Genomic DNA, 18,050 nt, shown 5'->3' on the forward strand with positions numbered 1-18,050 from the left:
TGGAACACTTAAAGAGAAATTTATTGTCTCGTGATTCTGGGGGCCTGGATGTTCAGCATATTAGCAGGTTCACTTTCTTCTGAGGTCTCTTTCCTTGTTGTAAATGGCTATCTTTTTCTGTGTTCACACCAGCCTCCCACAAAGCTGTTTTGTCCTAAATCTCTTCTGAGGACATCAGTCATATTGGATTAAAGTTCATGATGATGACTTCATGGTTCCTCTTTTAAATTCACCATTTCCCCAAACAGTCACACTCTGAGGTCACAGGAGTTGGGACTTCAATTTAAGAATTAAAGGAACAGCAGAGCAGTGGTGGCACACATCTTTAATCCCAGCACTCGGGAGGCAGAAGCAAATAGACCTCTGTAAGTTCGAGGCCAGCCTGGTCTACAGAGCGAGTTCCAGGACAGCCAGGGCTACACAGAGAAACCCTGTCTTGATAAACAAACAAAAACTAATAATTAAAAAGACAGGATTTGGAGTTGGCCTATAAGAGAATGGAAATGTATTGTTTAGATAAATACTCAGCAGAATAAATGAACAAACTCATTGGAAATCTTAAGCTTAATTGAGTAGGATGTATATCATAATGAGGCAACAATATTCAAACCTCTAGTAAATATTATGATATTCTGACATGTCTTTTCATTGTGACTTTTATTCCTTATGAATAAAATATGTGTGGTCTAAGAGTACAGTTCCAAGGCAGACCAATGCTCAAAGTTCTATTAATTGTCCTGAAATGCTTCCGGGGCGCATATGCTTCTCAAAAAAAAGAAAAGAAAAGAAAGAAAGAAAAAAAGAAAGAAAGAAAGAAAGAAAGAAAGAAAGAAAGAAAGAAAAAGGCCTTTATTTATTTACACCAAAGTCCACTGTGGACAAACAGGTCTTTCCTTCATCCACCAATTTTAAATTATTCCAAATAAAATAAAGAACGTAAAAATTCTATCAGCATAAGTAATGTATAATAGGTGTCATAATGAGCATTAGCAGCATCAGTGAGTGTGTTATGAGGTCTGAGGAAGCGTTCGATGCCCAGTCCTTCCCATACAACCTCCCAAACAAAGTGACTGTCAACACAGGTCCTGACGTTGGCTTCAGGCTAAACAAACGCCCATCACTTGACACCTGGTTAAAACACAGAAAAGTAGATAAGGTCTATTGAAGCTACAAACATCCCACAGTACTTTTCATAAGAAACAGATTAAAATGATGGCCGGACTGCATTCTTGCAAGATTTAAAATGTTGAAGCAGGTAAGAAAATTTAAGTGCAGAACTGACACTGGCTCATTTATTATTTAATGCATGTAACGGATGCCTGACCGTGTACTTGTCTGGGAAACATGCCATGAATTAGTTAGTATGACAAATTGGAGGTAGGAGCTTCTAATTTGGCCCTTCCAGACCCATGAAGACATGGCAAAAAGTCAAGAGCAGTGGGTCAAGGTGGGGTTTGGACTGCGTTCATTACTGTCACTGGCTCCCCACGGCCCCTAAGCTCCCACAGTGAGCCCTCACCCCTGCAATCACTGTGTAAGGAAGGGAGTACCATTGAGACCTGCCCAGTAGGGAAGAAGGTGACTCGGAGGCCATACTAGGTTATGAAGCAAGCCATTCTTTCTGGGCTTTGGAGGTTCTCCTTCTTACAGACAGCAACCACTGTAGAATTCTCTCTCCTTCACTTTTTCCTCCCCTCATTTTTTCCTGTAATCTTACTGGGCATTAAGCCCCCTAGGCCAGCCAGTGATTCTAAGGGGCTTCTCTGTTGAGATGGGTCCTGAAGTACTCAACTGTCATTGAATTGTGTTCCTATTCAGCAGACCTTGGAAAGCCCAGTCTCCTCCATATAAAGACAAAAAGGACATGCAGATTATACTAATCTTCGGGCAATAAATCCTGTCTGCACAGGGTCTTTTATGATCCTCAAAGACAATGTTACCTTGGAAGATTTGGGACTAAGTTTTGATGTCAAAATGCTTCCTCTTTTACTCAGCTGGCTACATCAAGCAAAGATGGTTACCTGAAACTCCCCAGGTGCAAGCTTGACTTCACTCAGCAACACCTCAGGGAAGACATACTGGGTTCCAAAAGTGCCGCTGAGGGAGAACATCTCAAACGTGGTAGAAGCCGTGTCCACTGAACTCCCACAGGTGTGTAAACTGGTGGTCTTACACTTCAGCAGAGTACAGATCTGGATGAGGAACACAAAGGGAGATGTCAGTAACAAGATGAGTGTGTCATTAGTTTCATCTGGTCGCTCGACAGTGCGGTCATGCATCGAAGGGCCATGCTGTACACAGTATGTTCACTTGTTAATTTTACCGTAGAGCTGGGTGAAGATGTTTTCATTCACTCGATAATTTGAGGCTCTCTACTCTTTAAAAAAATAAACTGAAGCCATCAAATAGGCTGGATGTGGTGACATAGGCCTGTAATCTGAGTTCTCTAGAGATGGAGGCAGAACCAAGTGTTCACGACTAATCTGAACTACATACTCAGGGACACATAATAGGAACCCATTTTTATAGCAATAATAAAAGGAAGGGAAAGGAAGGAAGGGAAAGAAAAAGGGAAGGAAGGAAGGAAGGAAGGAGAGAGAGAGAGAGGGAGGGAGGGAGGAAGAGAGGTAGGGAGGGAGAGAGGGAGGAAGGGAGGAAGGGAAGGAGTGAGGGAGGGAGGGATGAAGGGAGGGAGGAAGGAAGAGGAAAGAAAAAAGAAAGAAAGGAAGGAAGGAAGGAAGAAAGAAAGAAAGACAGAAAGACAGAAAGACAGACAATTGACATTCCCTGTTCTAGAAAACTGCCTTTGCATCTTTAGCGGGTAAAATGTTTCTTCTTCATCAGAGTCATTTGGTTTATTGCTGAACAACTAATATACTTAATTATAAACTACCTCAGTCCTCAGAGCTTCCTGTAATGTACCACCAAAGGGATCTAACATAGAGATTTAGGGCTGTGACAGATACCTTCACACTCCCATTCTTTTCACAAGCAGCAGCTCTAGAAATGCCTAATCTCCAGATTAGATCAAATTCAGCCACTTGATCCTCTTCCAGCCAAATGCACAGAGTATGGTCTATCACAGGTCAGTCCCTGAGGAACTGCATGCTCACATGGCTTTCTGCACCCCTCGGCACTGTATTCCTCCAGCGGATGGCTCGCACTTGACCTTCCATCACTAATGCTGTTATGCATCTAGTATAATCCTGAACATTCAAATGTTTGTGGAAATGAGCAGCGTGGCTGGAGCATTTGCACAGTAAGCAAAATGTCACCCAGTAGCACAGTTCCAGCCTTCCAGGGCTGTCGGTCTCAAGGACGTGATGAATGTGACCTGTTATGACTTTGATGAAGCCAAACAGAGGATGTCCTGGGAACATATAAATGAAGTTAATAACCTAGTTGAGGAGTGACGAAGGTCCTGCAGATGTGGCAAGCATCTTTTATGGCAAGGATAACAGCTGAAAAAATGCTATGAAAGGTGAGCAGGTGGGAGCCACCATTGATAAAGGAATAAAATTTTATAAGCATGTAGAGAGTCCATAGATGCTGGAAGTTTGGGATAAATGCTAGCAGCATCTCAATATACAGAATCCCAGAGCATGTGTAAGTAGAGGATACAGGGACCACATACAAGACTTCCTGGGTTTCCTATATTCAAGCATTTGATTTGTCAATTAGTAGTTTAGTGAGAAATTTTCAGCAAGAAGTTCACATAATCAGAAAAAGCACTGTAATTTATTTTGTAATAGTATACAGAATAGATTAGATAGAGCAAAACATGTTAACAAATAGTCCTAGTAGGAAAGCACTGCAAGTGAGATAAGCTGACAGCCAGACCAAGGAATCAAAATGCAGACTATCTGAGCATTTTGTAATAGGCTCCCTTTTTTTGTTAAGGACTGGAAGATGCCTGCACCCTTCCTGCTGAGAACTGGGAGATGCCTGCACCCTTCCTCCAGAGGACTGACTGGGAGATGTCTGCATCCTTCCTGCTGAGTATTGGAAGATGCCTGCATGCTTCCTCCTGAGGACCGATTGGGAGATGCCTGCATCTTTCCTGCTGAGGACTGAGAGATGCCTGCATTCTTCCTCCTGAGGACTGACTGGGAGATGCCTGCATCCTTCCTGCTGAGGATGGAGAGATGCCTGCATCCTTCCTGCTGAGGACTGAGAGATGCCTGAATCTCAGCAGTAAATTACTCTGGAAACAATCTCGGGGGACAACTCTATCTATAGTGAGCACTGAGTGCATGCTTGGTGTTAAATCCTATATAAAGCAAGGCCGGCATTGATGAGCACTCAGAGATTGCCTACACTTGTCCATGCAGGACATATATCCTAGGTACTACATTATCCTTTATCTGTAATCTGAATAACTTTAGTATTGATGTTGTCACTCTCCACTGCCTCTGCATCAGCTCCTCTCTTCATCTTCCAACTTGGACTTCTTTAGTGATTGTAGAAGTGTAAGCAAAATAAACCCTTTACTCCTTGTGGTGAATTGAATAAACATGACCCCCATAGGCTCAGGGATTTGAATGTTTGGTCACCAGGGAATGACACTATTTGAAAGGATTAGGAGGTGTGACCTTTTTGAAGGAAGTGTGTCACTGGGGGTGGACTTTGATGTTTCAAAATCCCAAACCATGTCCAGTGTTTCTTTCTGCTGCCTGCAGATCTGGGTGTAGAGAGCTCTTAGCTACTTCCCTAGCACCATGGCTGACTTTGTGCAACACTCTCTTGGCCATGATGATAATGGACTAAACTGTACGCAAGACCCAATTAAATGCTTTCTTTTTTAAGAGTTTGCCTTGGTCATGGAGTCTCATTGTAGTGACAGAGCAGAGACCACGACACTTCTCAACTTGTTTTCGACAGTGATATTTCATCTCAGGAATAGAAACCCTGACTAAAATATTTCCTTTTTGTGTACCCTAAGAAAAACAATCTTCCACTGATAATCGGACATTCAGTTTTACCCAGCTGTGTGCATTTGGTCCAGGAACTTTCCTGACAGTGGCCTTACCTGCAGATGATACTGCCCTTCCACGGTGTGCAACCCATCAAAGGCCCCAAGGGCATAGATTTCATCCCTTCGCTTCTCAGTCATCCGGTAGCTTAGTTGACAGCAGAGATCATTCTGGCACACAGTGTAATTCCCTGTGATTCCTTTGAGCTCCACAAAGGTAAACTCATCAAAGAAAGCAACGCTCTGAAATTCCTGGTTTCCCGTTGCGGGTGCGTCTACACTGCTGGCATACGCAGTCCAGTTCACGGCAGAGCGGCGTGGGTGGGACTCCAGCTGCGCGACTAGGAGTTTGCCCTCCTGGGTTTTCCTGTCGTAGTGAAAGGCCCTTGGGGAATCTGGTGCGTAGATGCCACTTCCTGGAAATACGGTTGGAAAGAGGAAAATAAGGAGACTTTGTGTTTGTCACTTTTATCTGAAACTCATCATTTTGCCCCATCTAAGAAATATATTTCACTCATTTCTGTAATATATGTTGACCGGGAACAAACACAAGAGGAAATTCAGACATAGAACATGACAATAAAAACATTTCAAGAATGAATGCTGAATAATATTAAATAAATATTCAAACTGAAAAATAGTGAATAAATCTGCCAAATGAAGGCATGGTCTATTTGGATATTTATTATTCTTTATTTATTGGGTTTTGTGTGTTTGTTTGTTTTAAAACAGCACCTTTCCATCTTGTCCAAACTGGCCTAAAATTTACTATGTAGCCCAGGCTGGCTATAAACTCAAAAATTTCCAGCCTTAGTCTCCCCAATGCTGAGATTACCACTGTGCTCCATCACACCCAGTTACAAAACGCTTTTAATAAAGAATAAATGGACAGCATATCCCAACTAAATATTCAAAATTAGAAGTTGGGCTAGAGAAGTGGCTCAGAGGTTAGGGTACTGGCTACCCTTACCCAGGACCAGGGTTCAATTCCCAGCACCGATATGGTGACTCAGAACTGTTTGCAACTCCAGTCTCAGGGGATCTGATGCCCTCCAAGGGTATTGCACACATGCATGTGAAATACCTATATATAAGATAAATAAATAAATCTTTAGTAAATATTTTCTATAAAAAAGATAGAGTATATTAACTTTTAAAAAGTAGGGCTTGACATCTGATATCTGATATGGTGGCATGGGCAGAGGAGAGATGTGCTTCCCCCACCCCCTGCCCATCAACACCTGAGATAGGTGGAGGAGCTGGCATGGGGGTCATTAGAGGGGGGAGGGCTGTCCCTGTCCCTCACCAACTGTAGCACTCTGGAGAGTGGTTCCAGTCCCTCACCTGGGCAACACACTAGAGCTGGCCCTGATGGTGTAGGTGTGAGAAAGTTAACCCTGAGGGCATGAAAACAAGAAAACTGGCCTGCCCCTTGCTCAAGAGGGAAATTAGCCAGGGCAGTGCTGGAGAGCTCACCCTGGTGGGTAGGACAGGGGAGAACTAGCAGGTGGACTAACCCTGCAGCTGCTCAGGCCTAGACCCAGGGTTATAACTTGGCCTGCCCCAACATCCACCCCATCTACGATCTGCTCGAGTATGTGAAGGGACCTGACCCACAGAGCGATGCTGCGGGATCTCCATAACACAGAGAAACAATAGGATGTCCAAAAAGAGTCCTAATGAGGGCCCAGCATTGATAGTGCAGTAGAAACCAAAGGCCTTGAACCAGACCAATGACTCTTTGCAATGAACACTTGCAAGTAAAGATATATGGACAAAAGGGCTTACTGCGTGACTCCCTGTGTCATACTGCAGGTTCCAGGATGAGATTTTTAAAAATTTTCTCCCTTTTTTTCTTTTTTCCCTTAAATTTTGTTTTATTGGGGGGGGGAGGTTCAGGGGCCGAGGACAGTTGTAAAGGAATGGGGAAATGAATAGGATCAAGATACATGATGTAAAAGACACATAAGATAAATAAAAAGAAAGTTTAAAATGTAAAATAAAATGGGAATCGAAAAATAAAAGATATATAAACTATTTTTTTAAATGCTCTTTCTAACTAAAGTTCAAAGACTACACATTACCTACCTGTCATTCTCCTCAAGGGATTATGTATATTGGCTGCGAGAAAATTGACCCCCATGCCCATAGCCCAGGCTGAGTGGAATTCAATGGCTGCCAAATGGGGCAGAACATCCATCCAAGCAGTTGGGAACAGTATGGTGTCCACCTGGAACTTGGTCACCAGGCTGACAGCGGGATCATGGAAGAGTACATCGAAGCATGTGAAGATCCCAAACTTTCCAAATGGGGTGTTGAAAGTCACAAACTCAGGCTCCACGGGTGCATTGAATTGTTCTTCACCCATGAAAAGGTTTTGCTGTAATAAGCAAACAATGCAGAGGAATAAAATTCTTTGGCCCTTCCCAGGACGTTACTCTACATGTAAAATGTTTTCATTCAACAGTGTGCATTACATCTGTGACCACTGTCTTTATGGAAGAGCAGCACCTTAGAAAATCAGAGGCACTCCAGTAGGATGGAGCCAGCGACTCCCTCCCCAGCGACTCCCCATAGAGATGGTCTTCAGTCTTACAAAGTGACAAAACAGACAGCTATTGACAAAACACCTCCGCATGGGCAAAGAACTGTGCTCCTTCCTCAGGACTAAATCCGCCCCATAAGGCCCTTTTAATTCACCTTTGGCCCATGTAAAAGTCAAAACTCAAAAGATGACAGAGTAGTTCAATGAAGGTGGCTCCAGGTGACTCTCACCTGTTGTGAAATATTAGTTGAAGATGTGTTACATTCGTTTATGCTGGGGAACATTTGTTTAGTGATGCAAAGATGTGTTGCATTCTTTCATGGTGTATTTGTTTAACTCTGAAGCTATGTTACTTTGTCTAAGGCACCTGATTGGCCTAGTAAAGAAACAATAGCTAGGAAGGCAAAGGGATACATGGAACTGGAAGGCAGAGAGGATAAATAGGGAAAAAAGAGAAAGAACTAAGTTCCAGAGAGAAGAGAGCTAGGAGCGAGAAAAGGAGAGGAGGATGCCAGGGGTGAGCCACCCACCCACACAGCCAGCCACGGAATAAGAAGGAAAGAAAGACATGTAGAATAAAGAAAAGCCAAAAGGCAAAATATATCTAAATAGAAATGGGATAATTTAAGTTAGAAAAACTGCCTAGAAACATGGCAAGGCATTCATCAGTAAGAATAAGTCTCTATGCACTTAATTGGGAACTGGGTGGTGGCCCCCAATGAGTAAAAACAAAAAATTTAAAAAAGAAAAAAACTCAACTGCATTCACCTACCCCACTTGGCAGACTCCCTGGTTGCTGGATGCACCGGGAAAGCCTTGGGTCTCCTTATCGGAACTGGTTACATCTAAATCCTCCCTTCTGTGATGTCACTGCTCTCCCTCTGAAGGTCGTTTATTGCTGTAAATAACAATTGCTCTCCTCCCTTATATTCCATAGTCATTCAGTTAGTTAATTCATTAATCAGCATCACCTTGTGGTATCGTGCAACCAGTTTGCCCATGGAATCAAACACCACGTCAGTGTTGTACTGGAAACGCCCATCAGGAGGACACTGAGGGTCACTAGTGTTGCATGGCTTCTTGTCTCCCATGTTTGCCACAACATAGATTGAGTTGTTCTTGGCCAGGCAGCTGAGTCTCTTCTGTACCGGGGTGTAGCCAAATCTAGTACATGTCCATTGGGAGAGAAATTTTTTTAAAAAAATGTGCATTAGCTTTTAACTAAAATCTACGGTTAGGTATATACAATGATTCCAATTAATAGGTAGGCAAAAAGTATCAAGACAAGAGACCTTAGAGGACACTAATAGTGAGAAATCGAATGTAGAAAATTATTCTGGGGTTAAGAGTCCAGCCATACCTACTTTTGAATCATAATATGTATCAAATCTATAATTGTACATGCCATTGTATATTCATTTCAAAATATCTGCAGCATATTTCAGATATTATAAAGCAAAACCTTCCACGCTCTGTTCATGAAACCAGGCCTAGTAGAAGAAGCACTGTGTGTGAATCAAAACCTCGAAGAATGAAGCTGGACAGTGGTTGTGCATGCCTTTAATCCCAGCACTCAGGAAGCAGAGACAGGCGGATCTCTGTGAGTTTGAGGCCAGCCCGGTCTACAGAGCAAGTTTCAGGACTGACAGTCAAGGCTGTACAGAGAAACTATGTCTCGAAAAACAAAAACAAGCAAACAAAAAACACACAAACAAACGTAGAAGAATGCTGGAAAGAAAAAAAATAAAAAACACTCTAAAATCTGAACACACGGATACAGACAAAGAAAAAGCAGTCCTTGCACAAATGCTCCATTATTTAAAACCTGATCTTGAGTACCAGGGTATAAGAGATCCTTTCTTTCCCTATTTTGAAGAGGAGATACAGCAAACCCTGAGGAAAATAAGAATCTCAAGATTGAAATAGTCAAACACCAACAAAGACATACAAAGAAGCAGCAAGGATAAGAAATTGGAGCTAGGTGATAGCATGTCTTTAATCCCAGAATCAGCAGTTAGAGTAGTTAGTACAAATTTGAGGGCAAGGATAAAAGTAGAAGTCTGGTTCCTGAAAATGGAAGAGTAGGGGCAAGCTTCACTCTCTTTTTTCCACAAACCTAAAAGTTTCAATTTGTGCCTTGAGGAGAGAGAGAGAGAGAGAGAGAGAAAGAGAGAGAGAGAGAGAGAGAGAGAGAGACGTGAAGGTTAGGGATGTATCTCAGTTGGTAGAATGCTTGTTTAGCAGCCTCACATTCTTGAAGTACAGGATTCTCTCCCCATCACTGAATACACTGGGTATGGTGACATAGCTATAATCCCAGTGATCCCTGCGCTAGGACAGTAATGGCAGGGGACGGGGACAGAAGTTCAAGGTCATTCACAGTCACATAATAAACGCAGTGCCACTTTGGAATTCATGAAATTCTGTCTTTAAAAAAAAAGAAATTTAAGCTCAGCGGTGGTGGCGCGCACCTCTAATCCCAGCACTTGGAAGCAGAGGCAGGAGGATCTCTCTGAATTCAAGGCGAGACTGGTCTACAGAGTGAGTTCCAGGACAGCCAGGGCTGTACAGAGAAATCCTGTCTCAAAAAGATAAACAATGAATAGATAAATAAATAAATCAGACAGGTGTTGTGGCATTTTAGGGAAGGGGGAGGCAGAGGCAGTCAGATCTCTCTGAGTTCAAAGCCAGCTGGTCTACATAATGAGATCCAAAAGATCCAGGATACCTAAGCTCAGAAACAAACCAAGCAACAAACAAAAAGTTGAGAAATATGGGAAGGCCAGAGGCAATGATCACGATAAGCAGAAAAAAGGTGGAGATAAGATAAAATCAAAAGCTAGTACAAGTGTCAGCACTCAGAGGCACAGGCAGGCAGATCTTTGTGAGGACAGCCTGCTACAAGTTCCAGCAAATTCCAGGCCAGTCAGAGGTGCACACCTAAAGAATGTTAGATGTATTAAGAAGGAAGACTGTACCATAAAACTCTGACCAAAGTAGTGAAGAAAAACCCCCTCAATCCTCTACTGTGATAATACAAGGAAATGAAGATGATCAGAAGCAAAAACCAGAAAAACCACAATTTTAAATGATATTCCAACAAACTGTGAAAGCAAACACTGAGAAATTAATCTCCACCATCTGAGACTCAACAAATTATGCTGTAGCGTGGAAGCAGCAGACCTGAAAGGTTCTACAATCAGTCAGTTCAACAGAAAAGTAGGAAGTACATGTATCCAAACTCCAAAACCTGGTTCCCCACCCACTGAGAGATGGTATCTCCAGAAGAGAATCCTGTCAACTGAAATTCACTTAGGTTATGATAAGGATTGCAGGTACCCTGAGCCCGGATAAAGAGAAAGAATTCCAATTGCAATGCAGGTCTTGCCTTAACTGAGGTTGCTTCTGGAGTTGATAATTTGCTCTTGGAATGGTATTAAGACATGAGACTGGTGCCCTAAGCATCTAGACTGAAGGCTTAGGTATTAAACCATATATCATCTGGGCAGTGCTGGCACATGCATGCCCTTATTTCCAGTATTCAGGAGGCAGAGACAGGCAGATCTCTGAGTCTGAGGCCAGCCTGGTATGCAGAGTAAGATCCAGGACAACCAGGGATACACATAAAAACCCTGTCTCAAAAAATCAAAACAACAACAACAACAATAATAATAGCAAATTAATAAAATAATAATAATAAAACCATACACTCCAAACCCAGCCCAAAGAGAAGGCATAATGCCTCAACCCTATTACAACCAGTCCCTCTGGGATTCTGCAAACACTTCAGCTGAAACAAGAAGGGAGGAAGTTTTTGTTTATTTTGTTTGTTTGCTTGTTCTTTAATCCAACAGCTTAATTCCAGTTGTGCAAATGCCAAATAGAAAATACGTGATATGTGAAAAAAACATGGAACAAGACTCCTGAAAATCTCCAATCCCACAAACATGAACTTCAAAGAGAAAGACCAAACAATGAACACACTGGCATGAGTATCGGGGTGCTGACCAGAATGTCAGCCAGAGACTCATAGATGACATCAGAGAACAGAATTCAAGAGGACATAGACTCCTCATCAAAAACAGCAAGGACAAATAGCTAAATGAACTAAGGACAACACTACGAGATTTAAAAGAGGGTATGAAAGCCCTAGCAGCAGACTGAATTAAGTGGAAGACGGAATACCAAGGCTTAAAGACAGGAGGACAAATTAAGACACCAAGACAACAATAAATAAAAAGTAAAAAAAATGCCAGCAGTACATGCAATATCTAAAGGACACCATTAAAAGGCCAAATTTATGCATGGGTGTGGGCAACACCCGAATCTGCACCTCCTTCCTGGTACAGATAGCACTCTCTGTACCAAGCCACGAGCTTGGGTAAGGGTCTGGGGATTAAACACAAGACACACACACATAGAGAGTCCGGGTCATTCGCCAACAGGTGAATGCCAATTTATTTAGCTTTATCCAGAGTTAATATACCTTTCCCCCCAGTAATGGAAATCCCTCCCAGCCAGAGGGGGTTGGGGGAACTGGCACCGTGTGAGGACTCCTCTGCAGGCAGGTGGGTGAGAGGAGCAGGGCAGTGGCAGACAGGGTAGAGGGACCTTGGTGCCATGAGCTCTCCAGGGCAGGTTGGGAAATTACCATTTTAAAGTAATACAAGGCCTACAGCTAATTTACCAGGCTAGCAGAGCAGAGCACAGAATTTAGCAGGAAGTTTAGCTGGTTAGCCAAAACAGTCTTTGATTTGCATCCCAAGGAGAAGGGAAGGCCCGGGCCCTACACATGGGCACAGAAGAAGTAAAAAATACAAGTTAAGGGCATAAAACGTATATTTATAAAATCATAACATGGCTAGAGAGATAGCTCAGAGATTAAATGCACTGGTTGCTCTTCCAGAGGACCTGAGTTCTATTTTCAGCAACCACATGAAGACTCATAATCACCTACAACGAGATCTGGTGCCCTCTTCTGGCATTGAAGCATACAGGCAGGAGGAATATTGTATACATAATAACTAAATAAATCTTTTAAATAAATAACTAACAGAGGAACTAGATAGATGGCTCAGTGGTTAAGAGTACTACTTGTTGCTTGTAAAAGTTCCTAGCACCTACATGGTAGCTGACAACCATTTCTTCCTCCAATTCTAGGACACCCAGGGCTTCTTCTGACACTCCCCGGCACCTGACATGCACATGGCACACATATATACATGAAGACAATACTCATGCGCATAAAATAAATCTTTACTTTTTTTAAATGGTAGCAGGGAGGTTCCTGGAGTTACGGAAAAAGATGGCCACCCAAATGTATACAACAAACAATGAAGACAAGAAGAGAACTTCCCTATGTAACAGTATAGCTAACGTTCTAAGTTAAGAAAACATTTGGATGGAGAAGGAGAAGGAAAGGGAGTGGGGGGAGTGGGAGGGTGGTGGGAGGAGGGGCGGAAATGGAAACTTTTATAATTTAATAAAATTACTAAAAAAAAAAGAAAGAAAGAAAACATTTGGAAAGTCATAGAGAAGCAGAAGGTCACAGGTAAAAGAAAAATCTATCAGAATAATGGTAGATTTCTAAAAATAAAAAAAAAAATAACATCAAAAGCATGGAGCAATGAACTTCAGGCTTTGAAAAAAAATTAACTGTCAACCCAAGTACTATATCTAGGAAAACCAACACCCTTCATAAATGAGAGAGAAAGAAAAACGTGCCATGTTAGCCAAACAGAAAGGAAGTCATGGCCATTAAGGATACCCCTACAGAAGATCCTGGAACTAATTTTACACATGGAAGAGAGATTCTCGTGCCTATGAATTTACAGGGAAGAATAAACCACACTAGAACAGTATATAAGCAAAGGAGGACTGGGAAAAGAGGAACATACCAAACATTTTAATGAGAAAAATATGACAGCAGTGAATTCGTGTCTTTGAATAATAGCTCTGAATCATGATGATCTAAACTCTCTGAAAGACATAGACCAACAATTTAAATTAAATACTAGGAGACCGAGCTACATGATACCTCCAAGAAATACACCTCAGATGGCTGTGGTGGTCCTCACCTTGAATCCCAACACTTGGGAGGTAGTGGCAGGGGGATTCTGAGTTTAAGTCAGCCTAGTCTAAATATCAAACTCTAGACCAGGCAAGGTTATATAGTGAGAATCTGCCTCAAGAACAACAACAACAACAATCAAGGAAGAAGAAAGCTTGCTGAACAGGGACATTCATCTCTCTCTACTTCCCGGCTGCAGGTGAGATGTGGCCACCAGCCATGGTCTCACGCTCCTTGCCATAGGGTCTTTCCTATGATAGACTGTACCCACTCTGACTGCATTCCAGAAGAAACTATTCCTTCCTTCCTTCCTCCATCCATCCCGTCCTCTCTTCCCTCTTTTCTTCCTTTCTTCTTCTTTCCTTCCTTCCTTCCTTCCTTCCTTCCTTCCTTCCTTCCTTCCTTCCTTCCTTCCTACCTTCCTTCCTGAAATTGCTCCTTCCTAAATATTTTCCTAGAACAATGAAAACAATGGCTGATAGTGAAGGGGAAAAACATTGCAAGGAGAGAAGCCAGGGGAAAAGACAACAACAGACACACTAACATCTTGGGTCATGATCCTCCTACCAACGGCCTCTAAGACCTGAAGCAAGTTATATGCTGTCATCCTTCCAGGCTCGAGAAGTGTTCACACTGGGTGTGAGTCCCTGTGGTGCTAGGAAACAGAAACAGGTGTTGGAGCATTGACTGGTGACCTCATCGTTTGTGTGCATCACCTTGATAAATATATTCACAGGAGATGGAACTTAAACCAAACTGGTGAATTGTAGGTCTGTGTGGAAGGCCTGGTTCTTAGTCCAAGGTACTACTTAAAGATGGCGACACTTTAAGAGGTTGAAACTAAGGGAAGGGTTGTGTCATGGAAGTGAGAGACACTTCTGAATTCTGAATAGGTATCAGAATTCTGGTCCCTTTCTCTTTTTTTTTTTCCTTTCTGACTGCCCTGAAGTGAATTAAGACTGCCCTGCCATGCCTTGCCAACATGATGTGTGATGTCATCACAGGCCTAAAGAAATGGGGCCAGATGAGCGTAGATTAAAACCTCTGAAAACTCTGGGTCTTATTTGTTAGATAGCAGTGGCAGTTTGGCACAGAATCTTCTTGATGTTTCCAACAGCCCTCTTCCCAGGTAAAACAACTAGAGGTTAGTAACTGAATTCTTCATGTTTTCTTTTTTTTTTTTTTTTTTTTTTTTTTTGGTAGACCAGGTTGACTTCGAACTCACAGAGATCTACCTGCCTCTACCTCCTGATGCTGGGATTAAACGTGTGCACCACACCCAGCCCGGATTGAATTCTTCCTGTTTCTATTTGAGAGTTTCTCATACGTATACACAGTAAAGTCTGATCACATCTACCCTCCCCACAACTCCCCCGCTAGATGTCCTCCTGCCCGCTCCCCTCCATGTACTGGTTCTTCACCTGTCTGCATTATCACAGGGGATCCAGTTCACTCGAGGGTCCGGAATATCCTCCAAGTAGGGGTAGATAGTATCCCTGGTGAAATGCATGCCATATATCCCGTCCTCTGGAGTCACAATAATGTGTGCACCCTGTTAGAAACAGAGAGTTAAAACACTTCTCCCACAGGCAAACACTCAGAGACGAGCTACGGGAAGAGCCGGAAATTAAGCGGCAAGCTGAGGGTGACAGAGGAGCCTAGTGAGTGGAAGCCAGCCTCTACTAGAGTCAGAACTATAGAGAGAGATCCCATCTCAGAGAGAGAGAGAGAGAGAGAGAGAGAGAGAGAGAGAGAGAGAGAGAGAGAGAAAGGGGAGTGCCATAACTATTTGGGCACCTTTTAATCTTATTCTATTTTTTTCTCTTTGCAAGCTGTTTTGTTTTGTTTTGTTTTGTTTTGTTTCGTTCTAACAGGATCTCACGTAGCCCAACCTGGCCTCAAACTAACTGTATAGTTTAGAATAAATTTAAACTCCTCAGCCTCCTGCCTCCACCTCCTAAGCACTCAGATTTCAAGTATATGTCCGACTTTGCCACACACTTTTACTTTATTTTAAAATTCTGCCATTTTCCTGTTGGTGAGCTTTTTAATGAATGTTAACTGCTGTCTATGCCATTCGCAGCCCTGTAGCCCCCTGTTCCCATTAATTATAAACCTGTTTCTTCCCCCAAGTCAACCCCTCTTTGAACTTTGGTCAGTTATGCCTGTCTGAATCTGAACTGATTTAACCCACTCCCTTCTTCTGCCTCAGGATTCTCCTGCACAGCACTCACAAACGTGATTCCTGCTCCGTGGGAGGAAGGACCTTGTACACAGGTCAGCTAGGCTATTCCTTGCCTAGCGTAATCTCTCAACTAACCTGGGCACTTTGGAACTGGGGATTCACCTTGAAGGTTGCCGTGGTCCTTAAAGAAACAGTTTGGACAAAGGGTGAAATACAATATCAACATGTAACAATCTTCTAAATTTTAATATATAGAAAATTTTTAGTGGAGACTGGATCTCACTGTGTATGCAGCCCTGGTTAGCCTGAGACTCACGGGGAATCTACCAGCCTCTGCTTTTGGATCACTGGGATTGATAGCATGTGCCATGACACCAGCCACCCAGCGTGTTTGTATTTATTTTTGTTACCTTGCTTTCCATATCCCTTGTCTATAACTGACCTATGAGAATCTTACACCCCTCTAGCTTAACCACACTTTTAAGTTTGCTTTAACCTTTACACTTTGTCCAACTCAAGAACATTGACACACATACTTTGATGGTGAAATTAAAATGAACTGATGACCATGATACTTAGTGGAAGGAGTTTGTAACCGGTTTAATTGTTTCCGGGCTGTAAGTGGGAAGTCTATGTGGCCACACCCTTGGAACACTCTAGATCTTGTCTGGTCAGATTTTAAACTTATCTGATTCCTACAAACCAGAGCACAAACATACACTGACGCTATTATAGTTTAAAATATTAATGAAGGGGGTGTGGCTAGAGAGGTGGCTCCAGACTCAGGTTCAAGTCTCAGCATTCTCAAGGTTGTTCACAACTGCCTGGGACTCTAGTTCCAAAAGATCCAATGCCTTCTTCTGCCCTCTGAAGGGACCAGGCACACACCTAGCACACACAGATACACAGAGGCAAAGCACTCATACACGTAAAGAATTTTTTTTCAAAAAAAAAAAAAGATGAAGAAGAATAGCAACTGGTCCCTGTCCTGATTATACTTTAGCCTCCATGATTAGCAGAAAATGGAAACAAAAATATTCAATATACAGCCACTTTCCCAAAGTCCTACTTAAATAATGAGCAAAATATTTCCCTCTTTGTTCGCTCCGTTTGTTAGGTATATATGATAGTTTTGAAGTGATCATGTTCTAATAAAACAAAGAACGTTGGCTTTGCTAATATTGTAAGTATAACTGACCCCGACAGTAACCCAGTTCCCTGAGAACCACCGCCACCCCTCCCACTCACTCCTACGCACTCCCCTACCCCCATCCCTCTCAGGACTTGGTGCTCCCTCTGGAGAGATAGGAGAGGATACCTGCTTTGCTGCTGCTACGATCGCTCCTTCCAGAAGATCCAGATTGCGATTCATTAATGCCAGAGCCTCACTGTGAGACACGGGCAACAGCGTGCCACTAGGCAGGATCACGGCATGCTCGTAAACAGCAGCAACAAAACTGTCCAGAGAGCTGGCTTGTAAAACACAAAAGGCAGACAGCACCGCACAAGCCAGCCAGCGGGAGGCACTCATGCTGAAGTCCAAAGAGTGCTGAAAACCAAAGCGTGGCTTGCGATTTGTATAAACAAGAGCACGGGTGGCGTGGTTCCCAGACGTTAGTAAACTTCAAAATAAATTTAAAAGGTTGACTTCATGAAATCTTTGTCCCTGAAAGCAACAGTTGCAGAAAGATCCTTGGTTCTCCAGTCAAAAATGCCAGAAGGGAACTGTGGTTGCTTATCTTCTCTTGAGTGAGCCCCACCCATTGCCTGGAGGTCACACGGGAGGGTGGGAGGGACTGGGGCCCGCGAACAGCTTTGGAGCTGTGTCTCTAGAGTTGAGGGGTAAATGTGGATGATGTCCATCTCCCGATTTCAGCCCATCTCCAAAATGACTTTAGCAATATCCCTTCTTCGGAGCAGGACATTACAGCAGTTTTGGTCAGGGCTCTGAGGAAGCCCATTAGGGAAAGCTGTTGCTTTGGCTGGATGGATACCTAACATTCCAAGCTGCCCAAGAACTAAAGAGTTATTTGAGCTGGGTGTGTCAATCTCCTAGCCAAAAAGAAGAGAAAAAAAAAAACCCTCAGGGAGTCGGATTCACTTTAAGTCGAGCTAAAGAGACAGAAAGAATAACTGTCCCTTCAAGAAATAATGTGGTTAGTGCCTGTCACCTAGGGCTGTCATTCCAAAACCACCTCAGGGTTCTGTTGGCTGAATCTGTCTTTCTGACTCAGAAAGATGTGACTTCTTTCTTTTCTTTTCTCTCTCTCTCTCTCTC

At 42.9% G+C, this 18,050-nt stretch overlaps 1 protein-coding gene across 1 annotated transcript; it reads right to left on the reverse strand.

The window, feature by feature from the left end:
- On the reverse strand, positions 1 to 17,519 carry LOC125394441 (pantetheinase). The gene is made up of 7 exons (XM_048425297.3): positions 17,091 to 17,519; positions 15,009 to 15,139; positions 8,489 to 8,681; positions 7,061 to 7,352; positions 5,030 to 5,388; positions 2,022 to 2,192; positions 1 to 1,128 (listed from the first exon to the last, which is right to left on the reverse strand). Exons 1-7 carry the CDS (start codon positions 17,301 to 17,303, stop codon positions 949 to 951), a joined length of 1,539 nt encoding a protein of 512 aa, XP_048281254.1. The 5' UTR covers positions 17,304 to 17,519; the 3' UTR covers positions 1 to 948.
- Between the last annotated feature and the right edge of the window lie 531 nt (positions 17,520 to 18,050).

This window comes from Myodes glareolus, chromosome 1 (assembly GCF_982192425.1).
Source record: "Myodes glareolus chromosome 1, mMyoGla1.1, whole genome shotgun sequence".
In the NCBI taxonomy this organism is placed as follows: domain Eukaryota; kingdom Metazoa; phylum Chordata; class Mammalia; order Rodentia; family Cricetidae; genus Myodes; species Myodes glareolus.